We start from the raw sequence: 12,583 nt of genomic DNA on the forward strand, positions 1-12,583 counted from the left end.
TTTCACACGGAAGGTATCGTCTGGGCCTGCACCGTCCTCACTGTAATCAGGGTGGAACAAAAGCAGATCCTTGGGAAACCCTCCAGGTCCATCTCCTGTCCTGGCTGGGTGGGCTCCAAGTGCATCATTTGGCTGGGCCGCTGTGAACAACGTGAGGCCTTGGCACCTGCTGTTCCTTCTGGTGGGAAGATCCCCCAACCATCTTTTTTTTTTTGCTTGTTTTTAATCAAAGTACCATCAGTTATAATGTGTCAATTTCTGGTGTACAGCACAATGTCCCAGTTGTGCACATACGGACATACATTTGTTTCCATATTCTTTTTCAAAAAAGGTTATTACAAGATATTGAACATAGTCCCATATATATGCAGCAGAAACTTTTTTTAAATCTATTTTTATATATAGTGGCTAACATTTGTAAATCTCAAACCCCCTCCATCTTGACAGCTCATTGCTTCTGTATCTTGAAAACCTCACCAGGTCCCCCAGGTATGAATCAGGTAAGCTCTTCAACCCCTGAGCCCCAGGGGCTGCTCACTCCACCTTGGCCGATCCAGGGCCTTCACTCTCACCATAAGCACGTTATGTATGATACGGTATTGAATCTGTTGGTTGAGTTCCCACTGTCTTCAATAGATAATGAGATGAGAACAGGAACTCATTTTTACTTCTACCCCTAGTGCCCAGCACAGCAAATAGAACCTAACAGATTCTCCAAAAAAGTATTGCATTGATTGAAAAATGAATAAATATCATAATATAATTCCTGAATAATTCTGTGTTCTGGGCAATGTACTTAGTTTTTGTTTTTTTTTCCCCCATGCATTACCTCATTCAATTTTGCCAGTCAATCTGGAAGCTAAATAATCCTTCCACCCTAAATCCGAAGAAACTAGGGCTAGAGAGGATATGGCGTTTGGCCTTGTTCACACAGGCAGTTTGTGCCAGAGGAAGTTTGAATTTTGGATTCCATAAAGTTGAACCCATCCTCGTAAGCTCTGCACTTTATTAGATCCCTTCATGAGTGGAAATAATGCAAACATCAAGACGCATGATTTTAGAACGTGGTCTTACTGATACGCTCACCTCTGAACTCACAGTGCGTTTTGTCTCTTCTCTTGACTCTTTCCCTTGTGGTTTTAGTGAAACTGTGTTGAGGTGAAGAGTGGAGTCTTTGGAGTCGATCGGAGCTGAGGTTGTAGGTGACTCAGTGCAGACCAGCTTCGCCTTTAGGTTCGTGTTTGAGTTTACGTGTTGGATCCTCAGTGATGAGTCACTCGCCGGTAGGAGCCTCAGGATCCTGGGACGGTGTAGGAGTGAGCAGATAGCAGAGCTGCGGGTGGCCAGCAGGGCAAATGAAGGTTGGGTTGCCAGTGAAGAGAAGAAGGAATATAACGAAGGATAAGCCTGCAATTAAATGGGAGGAAATAAGAATTAGAAGTCGATCAAAAACAGATCTTCCCTAGAGGTTGCAGACGGTTTTAGGGGGGCTGAGGTGTAACCTATAATGCGGTTACTCACGGGGAGGTTAAGTTTAATCCAGGGACATAACCAAGCCCATGCAGAATGCAATCATCCTTAGAGCAGATAAAGGTGAAAACCATACATTCTGTGTCCCATCTGTAGAAATCTTTGGTCTGTGGCTATCTCTGCTCTTTTCTGCTTCTGCCAACCAGACTTTTTTTTATTGTTTTGTTTTTTGTTTCATTTTTCCCCCCCTTAGGTTTGTGTTATTTTTTATTCCTATGGATAAAAAACAGGATATCTGACCTCTCCTTAAAGGCAGATCTCCTTCGTTCCCAAGGACATTTGTATTGAATGAAGAAAAGCCAGATGGAACAGGTGGGAAGGGAATGTTCACTTATTCCTCCTGCATTACACTAGGATGCCCTGATCTCCCTGCCACCTGCATCATTTAGCAGTCCTGATTAAAGAGCACAGGGCCTGGCAATCTGCAGAAGGCTGCTCCCTGGCGCTGCCTGGACCGCCGTGGGCTGCGAGCAGCCTTATGGTCTCCAGACAATCTGTCATTTCTGCTCTGTCCCGATAACCTTTGGCAACAACAAAAGCAAACAGGTACCTGAAAGCCAAGGATGCCAATATAGGGAATTTGCCCTTTCTTTATTTTAAAAAATGCAGGTGTCATTGGCACCACAAAAAGTCATTAGCTCTTGAGAAGTTTCATTTAGAATCTAGATCACCTATGGGCTTGTTATAATTTGAGACCTAAAAAAAATGTGGTCATCATCTTTGTTATACTTTTTACCCTCTCTTCACCAAATTCTGCAAATAGGAGGAAATATTTGGGGAGACAGTAACTGCATATGTGTGTACCTCCGTTTATATCTCTTTTGTATTTCTCTCTCTATGTATGGAAAGAGGGAGAGGGAGAGATAAAAACCCACACACTGTATGACACACATATGTATGCACATACATACTTACTCTTTCCCCAAATACAGGAAGGAGAAAGTTAAAACCCAGATACACAAAGGAGGCTCTGCATCCAAACGTCTAACAGCTCAGTTTCCACTGAGTTGTGCACAGCGTTACAGACTAGGAGCCTGCAAATGCCTACAGATTGAGAAAGATAGTATCAGCGAGTGAAGCGGAGTCTCGAATTCCTGCCACCCTCTGGTAAGCCCCACTGGTTTTCAAACCCACCAAGGGCACTCATCTTCCCAGTGCCAGACCCCAGGGCTGAGGTACCCCATATGGGAATTGAATCTATGGCCCCTTGGGCAGGATGCCTTAGCCTGGGGCACTTGCCAGGTTGCAGGTCTAGACCAGACTGCTTCTCTCTTCTTCCTGCCAGACTGTCTATGTTTGCTTCTTGTACCCTTCATTGTGGAGGATCTGTTCTGCTTGTTCTCAGAGAAAGTTGTTCCATGTATAGTTGTAGATTTGATGTGTTCCTGGGGAGAGGTGAGCTTAGGGTCTTTCTTCTCCATCATCTTGGTCCCGCCTCCTCAACGGGCCCTTTCTAATGTACTGTTGACAGCCTTTCTTTACATATCTAAGTTCAGAATAAATTCCAACCTGTATGTACCGTTTTCTACATTTCCATTCCCCTCCCCACCACCTACACCTGCCCCTTGGCATCAGACTATCAACAGGAAATGAATAAAACTCATATATTAAAGCATACCCAAGCAGAAGATAGACTGTTTAAATCATTGTCCCAGGAAAATGGTATTTCGTTGGTAGGCCCAATACTCTCATTGTTGGGTTTTTCCAACTATTTTTCCCATTTGGAGAAATAAGCTTTTTTTTTTTTCCTTTTTCTTTTTTTCATTGACATTCAAAAAATATTAGCTATAATGTTGAATCCACCTTTAGCTGGGAGCTTATCCACGAAAGCTTTCATTACTTTTTATTTATAAAGTAAAGGAATTGACTTAGATAACCTTTTAAGCCCATTTAGGTTCATGAAAAGTGACCTAGTTCCAATCCTGTTTCTAATCCTGGTTGGGCATTTTATAGCTCTACAACAGTGAGTTAGCTTATTATTCTTTTTAAACCTCAGTTTTCTCATCTGTAAAATGGGATTGTCATCACAACTTCACAGGGATATAAGAATTAAATAAAATAATATATGAAAATGATACAGTGTAATCCCTATAATAAATAAGAAAGCAACACATTATTGGGAGCTATAAATTAGTCATTATTATCCCTGTTATGCAATGGTTTATTTTCCTATGGAAGGTGTAGTTTAGGATTCGCAGAATACACCAATATGATTGAACATCAAAATTTAACTTTTCAAAGGGGCATTAGCCAAAATTTTGGTGGGAGAAAAGGTTCCTTTTCTTTGGGCTGCATATTACTTTAATCTGACCTTTGAATAGTCTTTTACTCAAGAAAAAGTTTTTGAATTGCAAATGTCCCTGAGAATACTTCTTTAATGAGTACCACCTAAGGCTTGAATTTAAAAACAGTTTAGGTATTTCTGTTTCCTTCTTTTTTTTGTAGTTGCCACGAGCGGAAAAAAAAAAAACACCTCAATTTATGTGGATAACTGACTTCCAAATACGTGGATTCCGTTTCCACATGTTAATTCATCAAGTCCCAGGGGTAGTCTATGCAGAAACAGGACTGCTGGGTACCAAGAGTTTCACCGATATTAACAAAAAACAAAAACTGTTTAAAATACTTACCTTTTAACAGCTGAATAACTTTGTTAAAGAGAAGTGCTCCACAGTGTTTTGAAGAGACTTTGTTGCATCCCTCACCTTGAGGTAATCGTGATGCCAGAAATCCAAATTGCATTCAACAATGTGTCATAAACTTCAACTTCCGTGTCATAAACATCTAGGCAATGTCTCATTATCATGTGCCAAGCTCTAAAACTGGATTATTCTGAGCATAAACTGTACTTCATCTTTCAAGATTATTAAAGTGCATAACAATGATCATATCCACTGGTTTTTCCCTGCTCTCATTTCAGTCGGAAACTATGTTGTGGGAGAGTAGGTTCTTCCCTTGCACAGGAAAGTATTCAAGAGCAAGGCGTGGTAAAGTGAACGCAAGTTTATTTAGAGAGCTACACACTCCGTAGACAGAATGTGGGCCGGGCCATCTCAGAAAGGTGAGAGGGAGAGAGACTGAGAGCTGTAGGGGTATTTGAAGTTTAAATAGTAGATACACACTCCATAGACAGAGTGCTGGCCGTCTCAGAAGGTGAGAGAGAGAGCGACCACGAGGTGCGGAGTTGTTAGGTTTTATGGGCTTGGTAATTTCATATGCTAATGAGTAGGAGGATTATTCCAACTACGTTGGGGAAGGGGCAAGGATTCCCAGGAAACGCCCCCCTCGCCCACTTTTTGACCTTTTATGGTCAGCCTGGGAACTGTCACAGCACCTGTGGGTGTGCCATGAGGCTCAAGGTCTGCTGGAGGTCGAATCTTCTGCCATCTTGGCTCTAACCAGTGGGTCCCATCCTCAGTTGCTGTGTCATTCCTTCAGTGGCTGTGCCCTGCCCCTTTCGCCCCACTTCACCTAGAGCAAGTGGGCAAAGGGAAGATAGCCACCAACAGCAGGAGGAGATGTTTCTGCTCAGCCTACAAATAGCTGTGCTACAACGTGGAGGGGAGAGTACAGTCTCATTTATGATGTCTGAGATTGCGTTTCCTCTTTAAAGGACAAAGCAATTTAATTTTCAAAAATATTTGAGTTTTATTATGAAAGGGAAAAAAAAACCTGTTTCAACAGGCTTATTGAATTTTATTTCCTCATTGAACTTCTACTCATTTTTCATTTGTGGGGAGAATTTATCATAGTTCCTGGTTTTATACTGATGAGACAAAATCTCTGAGATTTCTTTTAATAAAACTTTAAATTCCTTGTCGTTGACAGTACAGTGTGTATCCTTTCCCTAGTAAAGCCATACTTTATTGTTTCAACCCCCAGTCTTCCCCTCCTTCCTCACCCACAAGTATTGTTACTTTAGTTTCCAAAATAGAACTAATGAGTTGATACACATAGGCTGTAGGTAATGTTGACACAACATGCACTTTATTTAATAAAACCAAATCTCACGTCTGCTTTTGGGCTCCTCTAGTAACTTAATCTTTTCAATTATTCTTATTTCCAAGTCCAGATTTTCTCTTTAGATTTACTTTAAAAAAAAAAAAATGATGGCTATCTCTTTCTTGAGATTCTGTATTTAATATATCATTGTTATAATACTTTTATTATTTGAACATAGTTTTTCCCATCCTTTAAACAGGCTTATTTTACTGCTTTGAAACCAGCCTGCTGTAGATGGCTGGTTTTCCTTGTCTTCCTGTTAAATTTCCACCCCTGACTCTTCTATCAGGATTCTGTGCACTCTGACAAGGATTGTTAACTGCTGTCTACCTTCAGCACTGGCCTTCCTAGTCGTGTGTCTACAAGATTGCTATTATTTCCGATAGCATTCATGGGTATAGAACTTTTGCACGCTTTGCTCCAGTATAAGTAAGAACCCCCTCCCCCCCAAGTGGTGAAGATAATTGTTCACACAGCTTGTCCTTCGTTGGACATTATTGCAGAAATGGAGCTGAAGAGGGTGATGAGTGCAATCGCAGGTTCAAACGTACATAGAAACATTCTTGCCAAAGTTTCAGTAGTTTTTGTTTTTTTTTTAATAAATACTCCTTACTTGGTTGTTGATTTCTTGACTCTTGAAATTATTGCTTTTGAAAACCTGTCAAGTTTTATCATTATTTTTGGAGAGTGGAACTGCTCAGTCCTTACTCTGCCACTCTAGAAGTGTCCGCATAAATTACTATTGTTCCTGTTTTGTGCATAAACGAGGCTCCGAAGGAGCTGAGCAATGGGCCAAGCCAATATTTAAAGTGAGACCTGACTCCAGTAGCCACGCTCTTTCCGCTACAAAGGACACCAAAGTGTCTTGCACTGGGCCACCCCCAATCTGTAGCTTATGTAGGTTGACCTTTCCTTTCGACTTGAAAGGACCGTTATTTTTTCACGTTGTTTCTAATGCTTTATCTTACTAATTTTTCAAACAAAACATAGACCGTTCGTCAAGAAGATCTAGTGTAATTTTTTTAAGATGAGTTTTGAAAGTATCATCTTTATAATGAAGTACAAATTATTTTTTTAATATGGCAAAATCACTTACAGTATGTTAAGCAAATCAACGGAATTACATGAATTTCTTCATTTATAACAACTCTACGGTGAGATCAAAGAAGGTAAGATGCATAAAGTATATTTGGATGGACTGTTAATGAGGACATCAACTTTTACGTAGTGACATACGCTACATGTTCTAGAGAAACACGGGTAAATTACCAACCCAAAATGAAAAGAATCTTAATATTTTACAATCCTGTGGATACTTTGATGTGTCTAGACTATAAATGTTTTATTGGAAGATAATGTGACTTTTGAAAATGTAGTAGATCAGCATTCTGAAAGAGTTTTGCTGTTTGCTGACTAATACAGGGAAGGATAACCTGCCTTTTCTCTGTGAAATAATCTTAACCCCAGACATTAGGATAGCTGCTCAGTTAATGATGACCAAATGGATGTGTGGATTTGTACAGACATTCTGAAAATCGGAACTCATTAATCACTTGAATTAGCCAGATTCAACTGGCAGAAACATTACATGTGAGAAAAAAAGTAGTTTCAAAATTGGAGTTACAAAGAAACTCAAGTTTTTTGTGTGTGTATGTGGTAATATTGGAATATGTAGCAATGTGCGACCCCTTCCCCGCCCCTGACACCACATAGCTGGAGCTGAGGCATGGAGACTGGGCGTGTGCTGTTTTCCACAGTCCCCAGTGACTCCCTTAGTGTTGTTGACGGAAATAAATGCACAGCCTAAAAGTTGAGAGTTATGTTTTATTTAGTGGGAGGACTCGAGCCTGGATGACAGCCTCTCAGGTCACCCTGAGGGACTGCTCCAGAGAGGTAGGGGAGGAGCTAGGACATACAGGAGTTTGACAACAAAGACCAGGTAGTTGGAGCATTAAAAGATTACTTGTTAACTGAAAAGACCAGACATCTCAAGTTCAAGAATTTAGCTCTTTTCTATGTATGGGAGGAAGCAAACATTTGGGCTCATTGAATTCATTCCTTTGACAAGCACCTAGCTACCTAGGGCCAGTATCCTGTCCTTTCTTATTCTGAGTTCCCTCAGAGTGCCCCATTGTGACTGGATGCAGAGGCCAGGCTGCAGTCTTGTCTTCACTGGGGGCTGGTGGCAGCCGCTGATGACTTGATGGCTTCAGCATTCTTTGTTTACTGATATGGCTTGCAGTATTTTTCGTTCACAGTGTCATATTTGGTCTACTTTACATTTATGTGTTAGTTCCCTGGCAGTAGACTTTGTGACTCTCTGAGTTAAGTATTAATGTGTTACTATCTTTGGTTGAAAGCTGTGTCCCTTATCACCAGCAGTCTCCCCAGCACTAAAGTGCCTGATAAATATTGAACCATCTTTCAAAACCTAGCTTAGCAGACACTTTCCTCTGAAAACCTCACTCACACCACATCCCACGTATCACTTCCCCATGCCTTGTGCATTTATTGGGAGTTGTAGGTCTTTATTAAAGTGTTGTAACTTTAGGTTCGCTTGGGTTCTCTTTGTAATTGTGAGCTTTCCAAGCGCATACTGTGATCTTCATCTCTGTAATCTCAGTGCCTACCATGGTAGCTGAAGGGTTCCAAGACATCTCAACTGTTGTCAGTGGTTAAATGGTTAACAACTCATCAGCTGGCATTAAATCCCAACACCACTTCAGTTCCCCTTGTATTTCCAGCTTCATTTTAGACAGTATTAGTTCTTACAGGTTCAATTATCTCATCATATGAAGAGGGGCTGGGTACCCCTGTTACGTGTCTCATAGTGTCCTCTACTTTTGTCATAATATTTTTATTATTATTTGTGCCTGATTCTGTCTCCCTCCCCCACTAGAACTTTGATTTCTTAAAGAAAAAGGCCATGAAATATTTATCTCTACGTCCTTATTATCTACCACAGTTTTTAACACAGGTAGAGGGAGACTCAGCAAATGTTAGGAAAATTAAATTAAATTAAATTCACATGCAGAGTTAATCTATCTGCCTAAATTGTGGCTATCATGTAATCAAGTCCGATGACTGTTCTTGTTGGTCACAAGAGCTGGATAATGTTAGAAAACTCTTAACAGAAGGTCTTAATGAACAGGTATAATTAAATTCAAACAGATGGTCAGTCATAATGCCAAGTCCATTCTTATTCTGATTTCTTAGATAATTGTTACGGTGAGCCTTGGCATGGATGTAGTTTGATAGCCAAAATAATCACCATCCACTACATTCATTGTCATGAGAGCCAAGAAATCAATGAATGTGATGGTTCAGCTAGTTTACATGGACAGACTAAGTCATTTGGTTGGAGGATTTTAAAAGTATTAATTTTGCTAAGTCCCGAATCTTTTTTTTTTAAGAAGATGCAGGTTTTATTTGTACAAATACAATTTACTTTGTTTTCACCTGGCCACCAGCTGACGTAGAAAGATTTTGCCTCACATGGTCTTGCCTGTAGGAATCAAGTACAGTTTTAGGTCCATCATTGAAATGAGTTTTCCATTGTCTTTCAAATGATGACAAGTATTTTGTACGTTAACTCTGTGATTATAGAAACATGAAGGAATGTGATAGCTCCAGGGGAGCTTTTAAAATCACAATGCTGAGACTCCTTCTGCAAAACCATTAAACCAATCTCCGAGGAGTAGATCAGAAAACAGATTTATTACATTAACAATAGATATGAACAAACTACCATCATATCAGCACTTTGACTCTGCTCTATTTATGTATTCCAAATTTTGAGTTGAAGTGCTCTTGGTAACGCCAGATACCAGGTGTTTAGCAATTCCTTCCTTTGAAAGTGATTAATTAAAAAAATCATAGTTTAAGATCATACTATTGATAGAAAAGAGAGTCAAGCATTCCATTTTGTTATTGAATAATGTTAGCTTTATTATTATAATAGAATACAGTATGACATAAAATTAAGAGCTTCTGCTAAACTCTGTAAAGCAGTACATGCATCTGCCATGAACAACCTCAATTCATGTTGGGTTTTATTGCCACTTCACTGCACTAAGGTGCAATAAACATTCAGTGTCATCTTTTAAAAATTTTTCCTGGGAGTTAACAGGAACTGTCCCCTATAGGAGTGGATCTTTATTTTCAAGGAAGACTTAACTAGGGTTACATGGTTTAGCAAAGCACTGTAGAAAAGCTACATAGAGTAATTTGTCTTTGATAAGTTGTGCAATCAATTTATACAATAGAATTCTGTCCACATGTACTAACAAACTAAGGAATGATAGAAATGCAGTCATTGCATAGCAGAAAGCAGACTAAGAAGAAATATTCACATCTAATAAGCAAAATACAGACCAAATGTGGGCCACGAGGAGTTTGGAAGATAAAATGCTCTTAATAAGCACATTAGGTTAACGCCGAAAAATAACGGGATAAACAGCAACACAGAAGTTAGAGCCATATTTTACTTTATTTTCTATACATGATTATCTACACATGAGACCATAGGATGAGATATCCTTGGTTCAGCCTTTGCTGGCTTAGCTCAGTGAACTTAGGCAGGACCGAATCAAACAATAAAGCACATTTAAAAAGAAAACCAGAGTTTGTTTAGGAAAACACAAACTGTATTTTCCTATGTCATTGGGTAGCAGCTCTTTGAGAAAAACATTGCTCAAAACATGGGTATGGATCCCAAATGTCTTATTTGGTAATTGTGATAACAGGCTTATGTCATGGTATTCTAAATGTGGTTAGACCATAACTCATGGATTCTGGATGCTAACTTTAAAGATCTCTGAAACTCTTACCAGACAAAAGGAGACTTCAAAAATACCTTCCGCATAAATATTTATCTCTAAAACATCTGGGAAGTAATGAAACAGACTAGAATCTTCATAGGGAGTGTTAATTGACCTCTTGTCATTAAAGCCCTTACATAGTATGCCTACAAATATATTGCTACAGTATAAACGAAAAGTAATAATATTACTCAGTAAAAGCTATTTCCTGTACATTCTTTCACGTATTTTTATATTTAATGCTACATATGGTACAACACTTATTGAAATAGTTGGTATCAGCAAAGATAGCAGTAAATATACAGGTGATTTTCTAGCTCCCACTAATGTTTTTCCATTTTCTTTCTATATTACAAGAGCCTAAAATAGGGAGACATGGCATGACTTGAGCAGGTTGCAACCGATTTACTACTGTACACTGGACAACAGTTTGAAATTGCAAGCTGTTCCTACATAAGTGTACTTTATCCCCATATGTTTTAAGTCCCATCAGGCTCCTTCAGGCTGTTCTGGTCTTAAAGGCAGGCTCTAAATGTATTTCCGTAGCATTTAACAACATTCTAACAGCTAAGAGCGGTGAGTCCCACACAATATTTTAAGAACACAGCCTTAAAAAAAGTAAAAAATGTACAATCTCATGCTGGATATTTACATATATAATTTATATATTCTATATTTATTTACTAGTCATAAATTTCAATCTAAAGCTTTTAATGTACTGTTATATAAAATGATACATTCAACAATTCTAGAGCTTGCAAAATATTTTTGCCCCTCTAAAAACATCTTCATAATGAAAATCAGTGATTATTGGACCCATGTGCTATCTGGATATAGACAGGGTGGAAAATAAATCTTTAAATTTTTTTTTTTTTGGTTTTATTGAGTGTATATTTCTGTTAAAATGATTCCCCATCGAGTCTAGTGGTAAAAGTGTGGATGGTAGCAACGTAGCCTGTTTAAAGGCATTTATCTCCACTGGATTAAATGTGCTCTACGGCGAGGAATTGCACCTTAGCCTATGCAATTTCCATCAATTTTAAAATAGCATTTAACAACAAAATAATGCATTAGGCATTTCTTTTTTAAGGAGAAAGAATGGGGATTTTTAGCTTTGGAAACAAAATGTTAAAGCTATACATCAGTTTAAAATAAACAAATACGTAAGAAGCACATTGTCATTTGTGCAATAAAGACATAGACTTTTTAAAAATTTTTCTTCCTTAAACATTATAATTTATTCTTTTAAACACCTTCACATAAAAATATTTTTGACATATACAGTATCTTTTTTTTTCTAGAATATTTGGAAATATATATCTACAAATGACCTGGAGTTACAGAGTTAAGTTTGATTTTTCTTTTACTTTTTCTCCTATCTTTGGATCTCCTTCCCCCTCCTTTTCATCTCTCTTTCCTTCTGTCTCCTTCTGCCACGATTTTGCTCTCTTGCTCCCTCTCTCAGAATCCTGTCTCTCAGCTGTATGGTCTGCTCTTGGGCTGCCAGACAGGGGTCTGTTGTTCTTATATGAATTATGGAAATAAGGAAACCTTCAAATTCTTCAAGACAGAGGCAATAAAGCAGATGGGAATTACCGTGTTGAGAACAGAAGGCAATTCCCAGTGCAGAGGACCCAACAACGGGATGTGAGTGACAGAACCTACTGATGTGGGCTGGGGGCTTTTAGCTGAGGCTCTCTGTTTAAATATGTAGCCCAGTAGACCAAGTTAAAGATTCCGAATAGGAGCGGGAAGGCTATCCTTGACAGTCGATCAATTTTGCTGACACTGTTAAAGGTTTTCTTCGGTTCTGGTGGTTTTGTTTCCGGCTTGACTTCTTTCGGTTCTATGGTTGCACTTTTAGCAATGGTGGCTAAGCCGGGGTCACCCCTGGCCAAGTTAGGAGTGTAGCTGGTTGCTGTCGGAGCGTAAGTGTTGTTTTTCTTAATGAGGGGATCCTTCACTTTCTTTGGCTGTAGAAGGAAAGAGTAAAAATATTTCGTTTAGTAAATTGTGGGAAGCAAATTCATAAGTTGCTGAGCAGAGTGGCCTTTACTTTGGAACTCAAACATGTGCTTTATGTAAAATCTGAGGGATGTATTTATGACTGCATTTTGGGGATAAATGAAAAACGCAGACACAAACATCTAGTTGTAAGATTGACAAGTTTGCTCTAATGTAACAGCACGATGATCTTGCAGGACATTTGGTCCTTTCAAAAACATCCATAA

The 12,583-nt window shown here is 39.0% G+C and overlaps 1 protein-coding gene across 1 annotated transcript in view; it reads right to left on the reverse strand.

Moving 5' to 3' along the window:
• Positions 1 to 9,482: 9,482 nt before the first annotated feature.
• GABRA1 (gamma-aminobutyric acid type A receptor subunit alpha1) overlaps positions 9,483 to 12,583 on the reverse strand; it is a 56,620-nt gene continuing 53,519 nt past the window's right edge. The window contains exon 10 of the mRNA XM_010972226.3: positions 9,483 to 12,325. Within this exon, the coding sequence (XP_010970528.2) occupies positions 12,014 to 12,325 (312 nt within the window). The 3' untranslated portion in view covers positions 9,483 to 12,013. The remainder of the gene's footprint in view (positions 12,326 to 12,583) is intronic.

This window comes from Camelus bactrianus, chromosome 22 (assembly GCF_048773025.1).
Source record: "Camelus bactrianus isolate YW-2024 breed Bactrian camel chromosome 22, ASM4877302v1, whole genome shotgun sequence".
In the NCBI taxonomy this organism is placed as follows: domain Eukaryota; kingdom Metazoa; phylum Chordata; class Mammalia; order Artiodactyla; family Camelidae; genus Camelus; species Camelus bactrianus.